This window comes from Scomber japonicus, chromosome 1 (genome assembly GCF_027409825.1).
Source record: "Scomber japonicus isolate fScoJap1 chromosome 1, fScoJap1.pri, whole genome shotgun sequence".
Classification (NCBI taxonomy): domain Eukaryota; kingdom Metazoa; phylum Chordata; class Actinopteri; order Scombriformes; family Scombridae; genus Scomber; species Scomber japonicus.
In genome coordinates, this window is record NC_070578.1 from 20,885,557 (window position 1) to 20,903,046 (window position 17,490).

General features: G+C 37.0%; 1 protein-coding gene across 1 annotated transcript in view; it reads right to left on the reverse strand.

The window, feature by feature from the left end:
- The window catches only part of nedd4a (NEDD4 E3 ubiquitin protein ligase a), a 28,825-nt gene extending 18,284 nt beyond the window's left edge, over nt 1-10,541 (reverse strand). The window contains exons 1-5 of the mRNA XM_053323668.1: nt 10,305-10,541; nt 8,601-8,674; nt 6,902-6,980; nt 6,757-6,795; nt 6,512-6,565 (exon numbers count right to left, since the gene is read on the reverse strand). Coding sequence (XP_053179643.1) covers nt 6,512-6,565; nt 6,757-6,795; nt 6,902-6,980; nt 8,601-8,674; nt 10,305-10,349 — 291 coding nt within the window. The 5' untranslated portion in view covers nt 10,350-10,541. The remainder of the gene's footprint in view (nt 1-6,511; nt 6,566-6,756; nt 6,796-6,901; nt 6,981-8,600; nt 8,675-10,304) is intronic.
- Between the last annotated feature and the right edge of the window lie 6,949 nt (nt 10,542-17,490).

Here is a 17,490-nt window from a genome sequence, read left to right on the forward strand (position 1 = left end):
AACTAGAGCAATCCCAGACGTTAGCCCCTTTAGGGACCTCAAACTCTATACGCAAAACAAAATGACACTAAAATTTAAAGGATCCACCGCTGACCTGCTTGACACCTTAGCTTAGCTGCTAATTAACTGTACCTCCTGAGTTCCTGTCAGATTCCGATCTAACGCCCCGCGTCTTTTCCAACCGCCTTACTCCTGATCAACACTTTGGAAGAAAAAACAACATGGTAGCCCTCTACGGTGCATATTGGACTGAAGCTCCGTTACATCTGCTTCAGGCCACTCACTCAAGACTCTACTTCCTGCTGCAGCCACACTTCTAATGTTTCTGCTGCTCTGTGCCCCCACAAATATTTTTACCCACTGCTATTGAATTACAGGAAATCAAAGGGAACAACTTTCAATATAATTCTACTTAGAACTGAGCACAGGGTTTCAAAAATCACATAAAACACAACAGAACCACCATAGCTCTTGAAACTATGCAGGAAAGTGATTGTAAACTGCAAAAGTCCTCAATCTGATTTAATACAAAAGCAAAGCACTGAAGTTATGTAATGTATTAGCAAGCAAAGAAAAGCAAAAAAAAAAAAAAAAGTATATATATGTACATCTGCTGCAAAGATTCAGTAATCTGCAACATATTATCTGCCTACAGAAAATTCAACAAGATAACAGCGAGAAAGAGCCACGATTGCTTTGACAGCGACATGACACCTGTTACATGACACCTCATGTAACAGTCAGTGCTGGTCTAATTTCCTTTCCACAACTGTTGACAGTCCTACTTATTAATAGCAGCCTATTGTGAGCCAGGCCTGCCTATTTCAGGGCATTACTTTAAAGCCAAATCAATTTTAGTTTAATGTGTAATAGTAAGAAGCACATCCAGGATAAAGACATGATTCAACACAGGATACCTCACCACTGTAGTCAAACTCATTTTTAAAACATCTCTGACAGAAGCACCAGGAAACCTTGTGACTATTAATCACTCATCCAGCTAAAAGAGGGTTTATTTAACGGAGGTGCACAGACCATGAGATAAGAGTGAATGACGTACACACATTCACACCTAGTCACATGATGTACTAGGCCATTGATAAAGCCAAGCTACATGTAGTAATCCACATGAATTTGGCAATAAATTCAACACTGTATCTAAGAAAAACTTTGGAAGGACAAAGTATATTTACCAAACTCCTCAGGGATCATGTGAGTGTCTTTAAAAACTGTGTCAGTGGGATGTGGATAGAGCAGAGGCTGGACATTCACAGACAAAAGTTGGCTTATGTAAACCAGCAGGTGCAGCTGCAATGAGTTAGGTTAATGTGTTTCTAAAATCTACGCAGTGATATCACCTTTTCATGTTTGTGAAGAGGAAAAATAAACCTGCTATATCTGCTGTTAATGGAGTAATCTGTGATATCAGGAAGAAAACAAAGAAACATCTTGAGGCCCATCAGAATTGATAATGGCCTATATCTGACAGTCAGTGCTCTGTGGGTGATGAGTTTCCTGGCATATATGTGTATAAATGTTTATATAGCTCGACACCTAGGGAGTAAAATCACAATGATTAAAGCCTGAAGTCATGTAGACCTATTTTAAAGTGAGAAATATCAGCCTGATCAATATCACCAGGACTTTCTGATTGTCTGTGGACAGATCTAAACTCCACTTTTAGTTAATGTTACACTTTCCCTGAGACTCTTTAGCCTTTAACAGTCTATAAAAGCTTCCTGAATTCTTTCTGAATCTGTTTGTGTAGTCTGTTGCACAACAGCTCTTTCCCACTTTGTCATTTTTTTTCATGTATATTTATGAAGACAATCAATTGCAGAGGAGAAACCATGGCAACTTTCACATCTGGTGATGTCATGTACAAACTCTTAATTCATGCTGTCTGTGAAAGTGACACAGGGCCTGCTGGACAGACATTTTCCCAGGATTTGATATCTGACAAGACACCAAACAAAGTATCAAAAGTATCGACTGGGGTCTATGTGTGGGTGAGTGTTTCCAGCTTGTGGTGAAACAACGTGGAGCCGCTGAAAACAACAAAGCTGCTACATCACTGGGTCTCTGGTGGTGTCACCTGAAGCTCCCTTTCTCTCGCCTCATTCACAAAACGGCTTAACCTGCTCGTCAAGGAGCTTTAGTGCTGAGGTCAGCAAAAAATGAAAATACTTATTTCACACTCCAGCATTCACAAAGTGACCGATTAGAGACTGAAATGTTTATCACAATGCAAAATACCAAAGTATTAAGTTGTTTGACCCATAGTTATGCCAAACATTTAATGATGGTGGTGCTATTGGAAAAAGGTCTGAAACCAAAAGGGTTAGTCCCCCCTGGAATGTATGAATGTCCATGTCATTGTATTTATGCTTGAGACTAAGTTGGCCTGAGTGCAACACAAGACAAAAATGTCCAGAACATCTGGTGGAAATGAGTACAAGATGGGAATTTCATGGCAATCTGCCCATTACCCCTTCATGTTTCTGTGGTAAATGAGGAAACTATGGCTTTAAGGTGGCGCTAAAGGAAAGACATGCAGGTCCCAGAAATATGAGGATTATTCCTGTTAGTGTCATGAATGTGAACAGAGTACTGATATTAGTTTTGAAGAAACACTGTCACGAAACAGTGTTGATCATAAAACAATAAGGATCTCATAGCAGCACATACATGTAGGTGAAAGGTCAAGCTGGTGGGTAACAAAAGAAGTAAAGAGTCATCAGTGAGGAACAATAAGTACACCATGACCAACAGACACAGTTTCATACACTCATCTGAAAGCAGGGCAAATATGAACAGGTTTCCTGCAGTCTCTGCCCAGTGCTCACGCACTAACACACATATACACTCACTCTAACAGCTCTGACACGCCCTCCGAATTTCTAATCAAATCTACGTGCAACATGACACAGCACTCTAGAGTGAGTCACACCCAGGTTTGTTTTATCATGTGACTGTAAACCAGCGACGTAATGATACGTTCTGGAAAAATCCAACAAATAAAAAACAACAAACAGCAGAGGAGGAAGGAGGTTTTACAACAAACTAAAATCCTGGATTCAAGCTGCTGCTTTATTGTGACCTGCTGGGGGACGATGGATGAAAATCAAATCCAAACCAAAGTTGTGCAACACATCAAACCGCAACGAATGCTCAGTATCGAGAAGCTAATCCACTATTATGAATATAAAATAAGAATATCGAAGGCAAATAAATGAAGCACTGCAAGACAATAATGTGAAAACAGCAGGGAGAGAGAGGGATAAAACAGATTCATTTGTACCATAGAGCAGTTAGTTCAGCGCAGAGATTTGTCACATAAATTTGTACATAAATTACTAGATTAATTTAATTAACTGTTACAAATGGGGCCCTACATCTGCAATGTGGTTATGGGAAATGGCATCATGCTTGGCTATGGAAAAATGTACCTACATGGCCAGAAGGAAACACAATACATAAGTTCAGGGAAATGTGGGACACCTTTATGTAATTCCTGGAAAGTGATCAGACTGGAATTAATGAATAATAATTATTATAAACTATATGAATGAAATTTGATTAATGGAGTGACAACATCTATGGAAACTAACATGCCTCTTATCAATATATATGGCCAATAATGATTTTATTTTATTTCACGTAGGTTTCATTTTCTTTTTTTTTTGTCTTGTAATTTTTCCTTTCCCGGGAATGTATATGTTGTTGAGGATGGGGGAGGGGGGTGTTCCTAAATGTTGTTGTACTCGTTAATGTACATTTTTTATGCCAAAAACAATAAATATATTGTTAAAAAACTGTTACAAATGGCTTTCTGGCACACAGCTGTGTAATGACTGTAATGACTTCTCTTCTGAGAATTGAATTTGCTGCTACTTGTCACGTTCACTGATCGGCCTCTACCAGTATGACACGTTAGTGAATCAGGGTCTTGCCGTGGACACTGCTGGAGTTCAGGCAGGTAAAAAAATGCCCAAACTCATTTATAGCTGCAATTCAGTAAGAATTAAGTAAGCAGTTACTTCAGTACACAGAATAACATCCCACTGTTGTTTCAATTAAATCTTTGTTGTTTTAAACACATTTCATGTATGCCTTTCTACAGTTGGTGTGGAATATGTGTGGACTACACCATATTTTTATTCCCACTCCTCTGGAGGTGCTTGTAATGTTAAACAAAGAGTTGACAATATGTAATTTATTCCCAATATGTCATCATATACATATACCCTTTAGAGGGTATACAGTAGAATAATAAACTTTATAGGGTGAAAAAACAGTGAAAAGTGCCTGTGATGTCTGGAAATGTCTTGTTTTGTTTGGTCAACAGTCTAAAATCCCAAGATAATCTGTTTATTATTATGTATGACAAAGGAAAGCTTCATGGCCTTAAATTTTCCCTAACCCTGAGCTTTACAATCTGCACATACAACATCTTCTATCCTTAGACCCTCATGTCACATAAGGAAAAAAATTAAACTGTCACTGATGTTCTCCTGTTCATTGTCGGTATTCTGATCACTATCTGAGCTATCTACTGCAGTGTTTGTCATGCTTTCCCCACTTTCTGCTTTTCTGTTAGCATCATCTTGTGCAGTTTGCTTGTCCTGCTCCTGTGTGTTCACCTTACAAAGCCTGGAGTGATGCACTAACAAGAATCCCACCACGTCTTACAAATAGCTCCATCCTGACCAATAACCACCCCTGGTCCCTTCCACTCAGTGCAGTTTGTTCGTTTGTAATATACTCTGTCTCCTGTCACATATTTGTCATCTGTAGGTCCGAGCTGCTTGCGAAGTGCCCTCCTAATTCTCTCTGAGCATTCAACTTCAGTGAATGCTTTCCTGGAAGCATGTAAAGCTGATATGTGTTCTCCTACCCTAGCACTTACAGTGGTACCCTCTAAAGCAGGTAGCTTAACAACTAATACAGAGGGGAGGTTAGGATTCTGTCCAAATACTAGTTGATGTGGGCTGTAAGTCAAGTCAATGATATAGTCCGACATGGACACAGAACTGTCTTTTGTAATGCCATCAAAATGGGAATACGCTTCATATGTGCAGTCTTTTTCCTCCTTCAGGAACACACTATCCAGTTTCACTAACAACGTATCCATACCATTGTCACTGTCTAAGTCTTCTGCGGGTATTTCCATGGCTGTTTCCTGGGCTCTTCCTTTGAGCCCCAAGGCGACAGCGAGTGCCTGTTTCTTTTTGTCGAGTTCTGTGACCCGCGTCCAGATGTTGATTTCATTTTTCCAACTTTCATACGGCCGGGTCTCGCCAAACTTCGGCGGAACTTCGTAACTAGCAGCCATCCTCTGCTACCAGTGTTTATATCTTTTTTCCAGTTCTATACAGAACAACTCTATTGCTGCCATAACATAATACACTGCACACGAATACATGCGTTCCCAGGGTCAAAGGGTAAACACAAAGAGGGAAAATACAAGTTAACATGTTAGCTAACGTCTTCGCTATGTTTACATTACATACAGAGAAAGCAATTAGCTGCAAGTCTCAGACAACAGTGGTGCTGTCGTCGTGGTCTGACTGCTCAGGTGTCCCAGGACCTGCTGTGCATCACGTCAGCATGAAACTGGGTCAGCAGCTCAACCGATCTGCTGTAACCTGTTTCTCCTAAAAGCTTTTACTGTGAATTCACTGTGTTATCAGTGAGAAGTAGCCACTGGCATCTAGTATATCTCTTAACTCACTCAACCAGCACACAACAACCCCTGATGCGTGTGTTTGTAACAGAAACTATTTAGCTACAGATCACCTCACAGAACATCTCTATCCTCATGTGTAATCTACAGGTAGCCAGATTTGCCCGTATTTACAGCTCTGAATAATTAGTTTTCCAATAATATCACATATGTCATGGCATGTCATGGCAAAATAAGGGCAGCTGTATTTTTGACAGACAGACGATGTACCAACCTGCAGAAATATGACACATTCCCTGGTTTAGCGCTGCGTTAGTTACTAGGGAGGGGAATTATTTCTTTATTTTAAAATATTTGTTTACAACGCTGTTTTACAATGCATGCAGGGTGTGTTGAACTATCAATTAAGACATTTCCCTCAAGAGTAGAGAAGCTCTTAAAATTGATTTTCAATATTTGTCTCGTTATCAGAGGTCTATAAGAGGCCACAGAGCCAGCAGGCTTTGAAGTACATGACAACATGATGTATCGTGTACAGCAGGTAAAGGGATGCTAAGTATATCAAATGTGATGTGCACTAAAATTTAAATGATATGTTTAAATTTACTGGAAGATTTATATTTTCATTTCACATCAGGAAACACAGATCAACACTGGCTGTGAAGGAATGAAGTATTCTACACAATCACTCACTGACTCACTCTGCACTTTCTCAAAATCCCAATGGCAATAAAATAAAAGATAAATAGCACATCCAGCTATAGCCAAAATGTTTCAGTCTGACAGACAACACAGTAAATGGTTAAAGATGTCTGAATGACCTACCAGACGGTTCTCATCAAACACCTCCAACAGCAGACGATGTTTCCTGGGATCAACCTGAAACATAAAACAGACTATTAACTCAAACATGCTGAACTACTATGAGCAGTTATGAGCCATAGTCAATGAGGCCCGTGAATTTTAGCATTTTATGGTTACATTTTATAAAGTAAAAAATAAATTAATCCAGTTTCCTGTTCACTTTGTGAAATAAAGAAAATGTCTATTTTAAAATGTTTTACACTTACTCTGAAATAAAATTCTTCGTTCCATTTTGGGTCCAATGTCTTCAGGTTTCATAAGAAGGGAAAGTAAAAGAGTCAACAAACAAGTATGAGTCAACAAATCAAATACAGGTGTAACTGCAAATGTGCTGAATGTTGTCTTTGTCACCTTCTTTATTGTTTTGGTCTGAAGACTTGTTATTTCTCCATTTACAGGGTCATAGAGGGACAGTCTTGTATAGGGATCGCTGTGGAGAGACATTTAGATTCAGCTCTCAGACAAACATCCATTTATGAAGATTTACAGTTACCATCGACTTTCTGCTCTTATATTAGTGGTTTGTGTGGTCCTTCTTCACTGAGCCTCTGCTTCTTTTCTAAATGGCAGCAAAACCATTACACTTAACATAATGGTTCTAGCTACTTTATGCTTGATTTAAAATTGGCTGTAATTGTTATTTCATGACACTTTGGGGCACTGTGAAATGCATTAGAACCACATTAATCAGTCACATGACATTCACCAAATCATAATGCAACTTTATGCCCGCAGCAATGTTTTGTCATTAGTAATGTATTAAGTGAATGGTGTTACATTACAGTGATACAGAAAGTTTGGCATAAAATGAAAGACTAAAGAAATAGTATATAAAGCAGAAAAACAACCAACAAAACTGTAATTGCATTCTTTCTTAGTTATTGTAGATGTTTTTCTTAAGTTACATTGAGATTAATTTGAATATTAAATGTTTTTAAATTAAGAATTTTACAGAACTCTCAAAGTAGAACTAAATCTGGGTGTGAAAGCGTTTTTGGAAGGGGAATAAAGAGGCTGAAAAACAATTAAACTAGTGTGACAGAATTGTTTAGGGGCCTTTTTTTTTTTATAGTTAAAATTGCAGACTTCCCAACAAGATGAAATGATGTGTCGTCAAAACTAAGAAACACTCACTTCCACTTAAGAGTCATTTCCAGGATTTCAGAAGTCAGAACTGTTTCCACAGAAGATAATACCAGAATAACATTTGACCTGATCGCTCTGAATTTGTTGATGCCTATTAAGGATAGTTGTGCAATAATACATTTTTTTTTAAATGTTTAAAGAATTTATCTTTTCTTTTAGATCATGAATGTTGCAAAAACCTTACAATGTCAATGTGAGCCTTTACAACCCCAATAAACACATTATCAGGACCAGTGGTTAATCTGTGGTCTCTCTTTCACACACTACTTGAGGTTTGGGGTTTCAATGGTTGACTCAACCAGAGTAACAGAAGAACTGAAAGACGTAAGGGTTCACTCATGGACAAACATGCACCTTTGTTTGATTGGGAAATATTATCATCGCCTTTCTGTCACCCTACACAATAAGACAGATGATGCACCCTCAGTAAGTTGTGATTGTCCAACTCTACTGTTGAACAGAGTGAGTCAAAGCGTCAGGGAAAGGTCACTGAACTTACACAGGAAGATGATGTCATACATTTTACGTGAAGTGCAAATGAAGCACGACGTGACCCATGATGTGTGAATTTGAATAAAATTACACTGAACAGCACAACTAAAATGATCATGTGATTGTTGATATTGATTATTAGTTAATTGACAGAAAATTACATAGCAATAACAAGTGAAGTAGTATCAAGCAAAAATGCCTCCTGAGGATTTGCTGCTCTTCTATTTTATAAACAGTATGCTTGTAAATTAAATATCTTTGAGTCACTTTGGGATCTGGGTAATTGCAACAGACATTTCTTATTATTTTCTGCTGTTTTATAAAATAATCAGTTCATCAAAACATATCTGAAACAAATTATCTACTTTTTAATTGGGTCTCGAGTAAGTAGTATTACATATCAGCAACTTACCTGGCTCCAAGAATATCTTTTTTGGCCAACCCGATTCCACCAACAACTTTTACTCTCAGGATTCTGGTTTCGACCTTAAATAACAAAACAACAAAACAGTCAATGAGTTTATAAATGTATTAATGACATCTTTAAAAGTGGGTGATAGAGATTTAAAGACATAGATTGGAGTGTTACAGCAGCTAAATGACTCATACATTGGAGAGCAAACAACATAAAAACGCCTAGATAAGAAACCAAAGTAATGAAAACTAAAAACTATGTTTGGAGGCAGCTGCGGCTCAGGAGGTAGAACGGGTCATCCACTAATCAGAAAGTCAGTGGTTTGTTCCCCGGTTCCTTCAGTTTGCATGTTGAAGTGTCCTTGGGCAAGATAATGAACTGCAAACTTTGAGTGTTTGTGTGAATGGGTGAGTGAGCACTAGAAACACTGTAATGTGCTTTGGCTTTCGCCCCTGATGAGCAGGTTGGCATCCTGCAGCTCAGAGTGGCTGGTAGACTAGAAAAAGCGCTATATCATTGTGGTCCATTTTCTATATGAATACTATAATCTAAATCAGAGGTTTTCAAAGAGGGAGGGGAGCCTCTCCAGAGGGGCTCCAACCATTCAGGAAAATATTACATTAGTCATTACATTAGTTACTAAGAGGAGATCACACAAAATAGCCTAAATGTGTGTGATTTGTATAAAGACATAATTCAGAGGTACAGTAGTTTTGGGGAATTTGACGGTTTTCCCTACTTTCCCAGAGTCAGAAACTATTAAATACTTTCAGACAGACTTTATGTATTTGATATAGTCTGACACTATCTTGGCCCAATTGTTGACCGTAGGTGGGACAAAATCATGATCTGGTAGGCATCCAAGAACTGAGCAAGTAGTGGGGGGAACTTGACCTGAGGGGAGGCCCACTGTCTCAGACTTTGAAAACCCCCAGCACTAAATATTTACAATAACTGTGCTTTGTAATGAGCTTTGTGTGCATGGATAGATAGATAGATATATAGAAACAGTGATTGTAGATCAAATACACTACACACAGTTAGATGTTAATGGTTAGTGCATGTCTCTTATATACTGCATGTGGTATTGTTATGTCTGTGTAATCAATAGTTTTTCACATGAATCTGTCCGCCCTTCTTCTACAATCGCTGCTGTTTATTGTCAAGTATGATGTCACATCCTGACAGTATTTGGCGCTTTTTGTACATTCCCCACCACAGCCCCGCAATCAATTCACTTTCCCCGTCCAGTCAAGTGAATCATTAAACGAGATTTCGCAATCAATCAGTCTTGCTGGGCGTAAAAAAGTCACTTGAGTAGGGCCTGGTCACAACATTACACCTGGTCTGACAGCCAACAGTGAGGCGTTTACGGCTATGGAGCCTGTTGGTTTCCTGGCTGAAAAAAGTCTCCACATAAAGCTCTCTAATTAGAATAAGTCGTGAAAGCATTAGCTGGGAAGTAGAGGTGATCAACTATATCGATTTCTCTATCAATGAGTGACACATTTGAGCCCCAAACTAAAAGGCAAACACCGCAGCTGTAGTTAGGTAAGTTAGTGAGTTAGCTCGCTAAGCTAGTTGCCATGGCACTCCTGTTGGTGGCAGGCAGCGTTAACTAGTTAGCCCGATGCTAACCACACGATCACATGAGCAGGCTAATTAACAGATGGACAAATACCACAGGCGAGTTAAGTTTACCTCATCTACCTGAAGTCCTCGGATCTGTGGAGAAAGTCCAGCCATAATCTCCTCACCCTCCTACCTCCTCCCAGGGAGCGACAACAAGAAGGAGAAGGAGAAGAAGACAGATATCCAAACAAACACTTGAGACAGTGATGGTGTTTCAGTTACCACTCTGCTTCTATTATCCTCCTCTCTGTGTTTACGCTGGCAACGCTAGACACCGTGAAACTGACCTGGTGGTTAGCTGTGACACCGTCGTCACTCACTCACTCTATCCATCCTCCTCCTCCTCTTCCTCCTTCTTTTTTTCCTCCTCCTCCTCCTCCTCCCCCTCCTCCCGTCGCCCTGTCACTGCTCCAGAAACCACAGGGAGGACAAATCAAAGCTTCATCAGCCCTTTACTGACTGCACATAGGTTTCAGATCAATGAGTCAACCCTTACATACTGTTTCATATTCTGACACTTCACAGTATCCCCTTCAGAATAAACTACTTTGAGAAACAACCATCATAGCAAGATGTTAACTGATTTATTTTCAAAACACAATTAGTTGTGTGATTAATGTAATCTGGAGAAAAAAAGAGATTGTTGTTTTAGGAAAGTTACAGTTAATTTGCATATTGTATATATTGTATATATACTTTTCTTTAATACAAATTGCAGCTTTTATCCCAAGGTCAATCTCTCCACCTGTTCAATATGACAGATTGCCCCTACCCCCCTGATAGTGTGTGATACTATAAATTAGGATCCATATGGCAAACATGAACTCAAAAAATAGTTTCATCTATTAAAACTGCATTGGTGAATTTAGGTGTGTTTGACTAGGGGGGGGGGGGCATAACCCCAAAATATTGGGATTTTTTAAAAGCACTAATTAAAATAGAAACAGAAAAAATTATATGAAGTCATTGGAAACAAATTGATTGACAAACTCATGAAAAATGGTAATGATACAATAAAGCACCTATGAGATATGACAACAAGTATACCTCAGTTGGACTACAGTTAATTAAGCTTTCAGAGAGCAGCGAGAATATTGTTTAGTTTTTCACACTTTCCTATGTCACATAACACAAGAGAACATACAGTAACAAATTCAGTGAATTATATTAAGTGGTGAAGAGTGCAACAGTGTCTTTTGAATGATGTTTTTTGAATTTTTGAGTAAATATGGGTCATACATGCCACACAAATGTGTCTCACCTGCAAAAAATGTTTTTAAAAAGTTTAAATATTTAAATCTTTGTATATTCTAGGTCACATTACGAGAAGTCATAACATTTGAGACTAAACAACAAAGGTGTTCAGGGTGTTTTTGCTGCTTGCAAATGTTAAAATGGGTCAAATTTGACTCTGAATAGTATGTCAGGGTTAAGTATGAGAAGTAGCCTAATACCACAATGTTAAACATGTTACATAACTAAAAGATAATCAAAAGTTGCACTTAAAGAATAAAACACTTCAGACAGAGTGGCTCCTGTCAGTTACATTGCCAGATATTACAATTTTGGATTTGTATTACTAACGCATTTTATGTAAACAGCATTATATTACATGTGTGAAGTGGAACTAATTTTAATTATTTAAAACATATATCTGGAAGTACTGTCTGGTAGATTAATCTGTAACAGTTCAATTCAATCTTTATTTCAGACCAGTTCGGTCCATAAAAACACACATACATCACAGTATCTTGTAGTTATCCTGTAAGATTATGATAACAGACTGTGAGTAAAATATTTAGTGGAGTAGAAAGTACAATATTTCCCTCTAAAATGTAGTGAAGTAGAAGTTTAAAGTAGCATCAAATGGAAATACTAAATCAAGTAAAGTACAAGTACCCCAAAATTGTACTTAGGTACAATATTTTAGTTACTTTTTTCTACTGCTGTTTGGTCAGTTAATCTGTAACAAAGTCTCTGGTTTTAGATGAAGCACAAATACAGATTGGGAGTAAAACATGCTTACTGTCAAGTAAGTAGTTATAGTATTTAGTGGAGTAAAGAGCACAATATTTTAGAGCTGCAGAGATAAACTGATTGATTAGTCTCCAACTATTAAATGAATTGCCAATCAATGACAATCTTTTGACAATCAATAAGTTGTCTTGTGTCTTTTTTAATGTACAAATTCTCTGTTTTAAGCCCCTTAAATGTGAATATGCTCTTTTTTTTTAGTCTTTTATGAAGGTAAACTGAACAATCTTTGGGTTGTGGACTATTATAGACAAAAAGTCATTTGAGGACATCACCTTGGCCTTTGGGAAACATTTCTAACCATTTTCTGACATTTTATGTACCAAACAACTTCTCGGTTAATACAGAAAGTAATCAAATCAACAGATGAGTCAATAATTGAAATGATCGTTAGTTGCAGCCCTACTATATTTTCTTCTGATAAACAGTAAAAGTAAATAGAAATAGAGTATAAAATAAATAAACACAACTTACAAGTACCTCAAATTTGTACAAACTTGTCTAATTTCCAGTGAAAGTAGTCTGATAACTGTCATTGGTGATAATATCATATGTCAGCTGACTGATCATTGGATTTTTGAAGTCAATACCAACATTTGTACTTCACTTAATACAGTATCTAAATACTTCTTCCACTGCTGGCAAATACCAAGGTTTGAGGTCTCAACAGGGTTTAATAATTTCGAAAATGTTTAAGTCCTGTCATGAAAACCAAATAAAAACACTGGTAGAACTGATCTGATTTTAAATCAGTTTTGTTTTCAAATGATGTATAGAGACTATAAGTGTACTTAATCCATTGCAGTGAAACTGTAGTCACACAGACATGTTTGATTTAGTTAAGAAACTCTCTAAAGAAGAGCTTTTAAACATTTAAGATCCAAGAAGCTACTGATGATACTCTGATAAGATGATAATCAGCCTGAATGTGCTGATTATTTATGTCACTGGTTTGATTTCCTTTGGATGCTTGTGCATGCAAACAGCAGCTTCCTGTCAAATAATCAATAATTTCCCCTTTTGAAAGGTGAATTATTATTGAAACTATTTATTGAAATGAAACAGAAAGCAAAATTGTATAGAAGTTAAAAACGTGATCAGAAAACTTAAACTTAAACTTATGCATTTATAAGTTAAGTATTGATTATTTGTAGTTAACTGTATAGGATATAGATATATTTCAGATTTAAAAGTAGTCTAATTAATGGTCTAACTGTGTATAGTAAGCTGCTTCTGTGACAAACAGACACAAAGTCTGGTGAGTATAAACAGTTGCTGGTCAGAAAAGGGCAGAGAAGCTTCAGGCTGTCATCAATCAAACAGTTTTGCTCAGGCATAGCGCAGCGCTGGCTCTTTTCTCCTGTTGCAAAAACATGCAGAGAGTTCACGTTTCTTTAGCTGCCTCACAGCGAGAGGGCTTCAACTGGTTTCCAGCACAGTTTAAAAAACATGGTACTATAATTAAATAAGACTTTACTTTTTTGCACAACAACAAATTACAAATGGGCAATGGTACAATGGTTGACTTAAACATCCGTTATAATAGACATACTCCCTTAATTAAAGGAATTAAGGAATGATGGTCAATTCTCAACCTTATGTTTCAAAGCAAAGTGTTCACATCACAAAACCTGACAATACTCCATATATCTCTATATTTTCATCTCTGTATCCTACACCTGATGATCAGGCAGGTGATCAGGTAAAACACATAAAACTAAGACTTCAAAATGAGGAAAACCTGAGCTTTAACTGCTGTAGCTCAGCTCATGACTGCGGACTCTCATGTCAGATGTATAGTGATGAAGTACAAATAAATAAGGTAAACAATCCCAAGGTAAACAGTCACTTTTGTTTGAATTAGCCTGAATATATTTGTTCTTGTTAAACCACAATGTACATTTTCTTCTCCTTGGACTGAAAACAAACCAGCAGCCTCTTAATAACTTTAGTTTTTCTTCTCAGTGGAGAAAAAAAGATGAAGTTGTTGTTGATTTATCTCTGTCTTTCCTCGTTAGTCACTCCGTGTTTATTATTTAACGTGAAAATGTTGTTTTTTTTTAAATATTAAAAGACTTGTCTCAACCACACAAGTGTGTTTAAGTATTCAGTGTGATTAGAGTCACACAGACAGCAGACATGTTATCTGGTCATAGCAGGGTAAGGGTCACACCAATAACATTAATGCTGCATGTAGGAGTTCCAGTAAACTATGGAGTACTAGGATCCTGGACCTGGACCTGTAAGACCCTGTAACAGATACAATCAACCTGGAGGTGCATGATGGGTACATAGCCACTGTGCTGAGAGGAGAGAGGAGGTCTAATATGGTGAATGAAGGGTGTGCAGTGATTTTCAAAGATGTAGTTCTCTTTAAGAAGGGTACAATTTAAGAGAGCAGTGTCATAAAAGTTAATCACTGAGTGTGTACTGGTAAAAGATTGACCGTCTCTCACTACCTGCTGCTAAAGTGCCCTTGAGCACGGCAGTTAACCCCCAACTGTATTATAGTAGCTTATTGTAGTCAGTGACGTAATTACAAACTGTAATAATATTACTTCTTATAGCGTACATACACACACTGAAAAAAGTTTCAGCGTTCACATAAGTACCACATCTGCTTTTGAGTGCTGAGTCTGCAGTTGAAGTCCTAAACCTTTCTGACCAAAAAAGAGGAACACCATACTGTGATTGAAGATGTTTTTCTTATAAAATGTTGTGGTCTAATTATAACAAATGACCTCCAGGGGTTTGTGTTTACTGAAGTGGCTTTTTGTGTGACAAATGGATGAAGAAACCTGTTTTTCCTTGTGCAGAAAGCTCCAGCTCTTTGCCTTTTTCTACAAATGTCATGCAGACATTAAACAAACACTGATTACAGGATAGCCATGTACTTAAAAATGTTTATTAGTTTTAAAAAGACTTTAAAAACCAAGCGCTTCCCCTTATAAAAGCATTGTCTAAAATGCAAACAAAAAAGAATCCCCTTTACACTCCAACACAGCAACATTGAGGGCAGTTCTACAGCTCAGAGCCACTTACAAGAAGAGGAAGGGTAAAGTCTTCATCATGAGTGCTAACCGAATAAAGCCAAATGTTTTTACAAACACACAGTTAAGATAAACATAAAAAATGAGATGACAGATTCACAAACTAAATATAAATAAGAAAAAGTTTGTCTAAAATGTTAAATAATGCTCAAAATGAGATTATATATATTACAATGACACAATCTGCGTTTACAGAAGTTTTACGGACTGCGATCTGCATGAAACAACTGTCCATTTATTAACACACTAATAGATACAATCTATAACTTTGCATGATATCAAGAAAGTGATTTTGACACTTTTTTCTGGTAAAATGTATATAAATGAGCCAAAATCCAGTCCTACAAAGTTTAGTGTAACGAATTTTGTCTTTTCTTTTGTAATTCACCACAAAGTATTGGACTGTATATGACAGTGTGGTGATAAGCGCTGACACTTATAAAGTATGCTACATAACATCATAACAGTGCAGGTCAGATTATTGTGAATTCACAAGGTTACGTCGCCTGTACAAACAATACACACTAAATGAACAGCAGTAAAACAAAACACGCTGGGTCACACCTCCAATCCGTACAACAAATGAAGTTCATGTGACCAACAATACAAACACCCTCTGAGATCTAATGCTAACGTAGAGAAAAACAGTTCATCGATACATTACAGTGTTTTAAACCCACATTTTTTACCTTTTGAGTTTACAAAAGAGCATCAACAACAGTAATAAAAGGAAGGCTTAATATTATTTAACTTTTTTTCTTCTTCTTCTTCTTTTTTTTTTTTTTTTTTTACAGTGCTAGTGTTTCCTCATCTTTTCTTCACATGACAGAATATGTTTTGTATAACTCTTGAATATGCTCACCCCATGGGAGATTCACATTAGATGCCCAAGATCTTAGTGCAGGTTACATTTAAAAGTTCATCTTTGGTACGGACATAAGGCTTAGACTCCCAAACCATCAGGAGCACCTTTGAGATGATCTCATTTGTTATAGTGCAGGAATCACGCTAGACTCTTCACATTTAATAAGTGATTAGCTGTTATACATTTTTGATTGAATTCCTCAGGTCTGGCAGTGAAAATATTCCTTCATCATCCAAACCAAACTTAGTGCATTTTAGTAAAAAAAAACCCACAGATGTTGCAAATTGTCAGTGCAGCATGATGAAGTTAGTTCCTTTCACTTTCATCTACTTTCATCCATTCGTAACGTTCAGATGAAAAACACCTTCATACCAAAGGAGTCATTTTCTGAGTGCTGAGGAAAATTGACTTTAATTTTATACTATTTTAACCTTCCTAGAATTCTTTATACTTTGAAAGTGCATAGAAGGGCTTAAATGTCATTTTACATGGTTTTAAAGTTAAAAGGTTTCTTTTATAAATGCTTCCCTTTAGTGAGGATCAGTGAGCTGTTTGACATGTTGATTGGTAAGTAATATGTCATCATTTTTATATATAGCATGTTACTGATACTTATTAGTATGTGTATTGATAGAACCATTAGCAAAGACAAATTGTGCCCATAAGTATTACAGTGATTGGCTCTAAGTTCATGTTCCATGATTTGATTCCAAAATCAATACACTCAAAACTTCTGGACACTTTTGACCTTTAACTTTGCAACCTCTGCTTACAATTTGTATTCATAACTCTATTTAATTTGATACTTTAATCCATTTGGAATGTCTTTGGGGTCTTAACTGTATTTTATTTTACAATTTAATTATCTTTATCAAACTACCTTCCCTAATCAGTAAATGAGCTAATTATGTTATTACATTTTCTCTATTGGAATATTCATTTGTTGTTTTCCTTTTCTTTGTTTTTGTAATAGACTTTATCATTGTAAACGTTTGTCACCCCTTTCATGAGTATACATAAAGGTTGAATGAAAGAATGACAGTGAAAGAGATTCATTATATCTACATTTTTATAGTTAGAAGACTTTTTTGGTAAATGTGGCCTAAATATATTGTTAATATAATCTTCAGATTGTCTGAGCTCTGCATATGTTGCTCACACTCAAATCTCATGATGATTAATTGAATACAAGACAAATGTTACAATATCAAAAATTAAAGTTGAGCCATACATCGCCTCCTTTTACGGACCAGATAGCGTTAAATATAAACAGACACCCTTCATGCCATCCTCAAGGTGAACCATC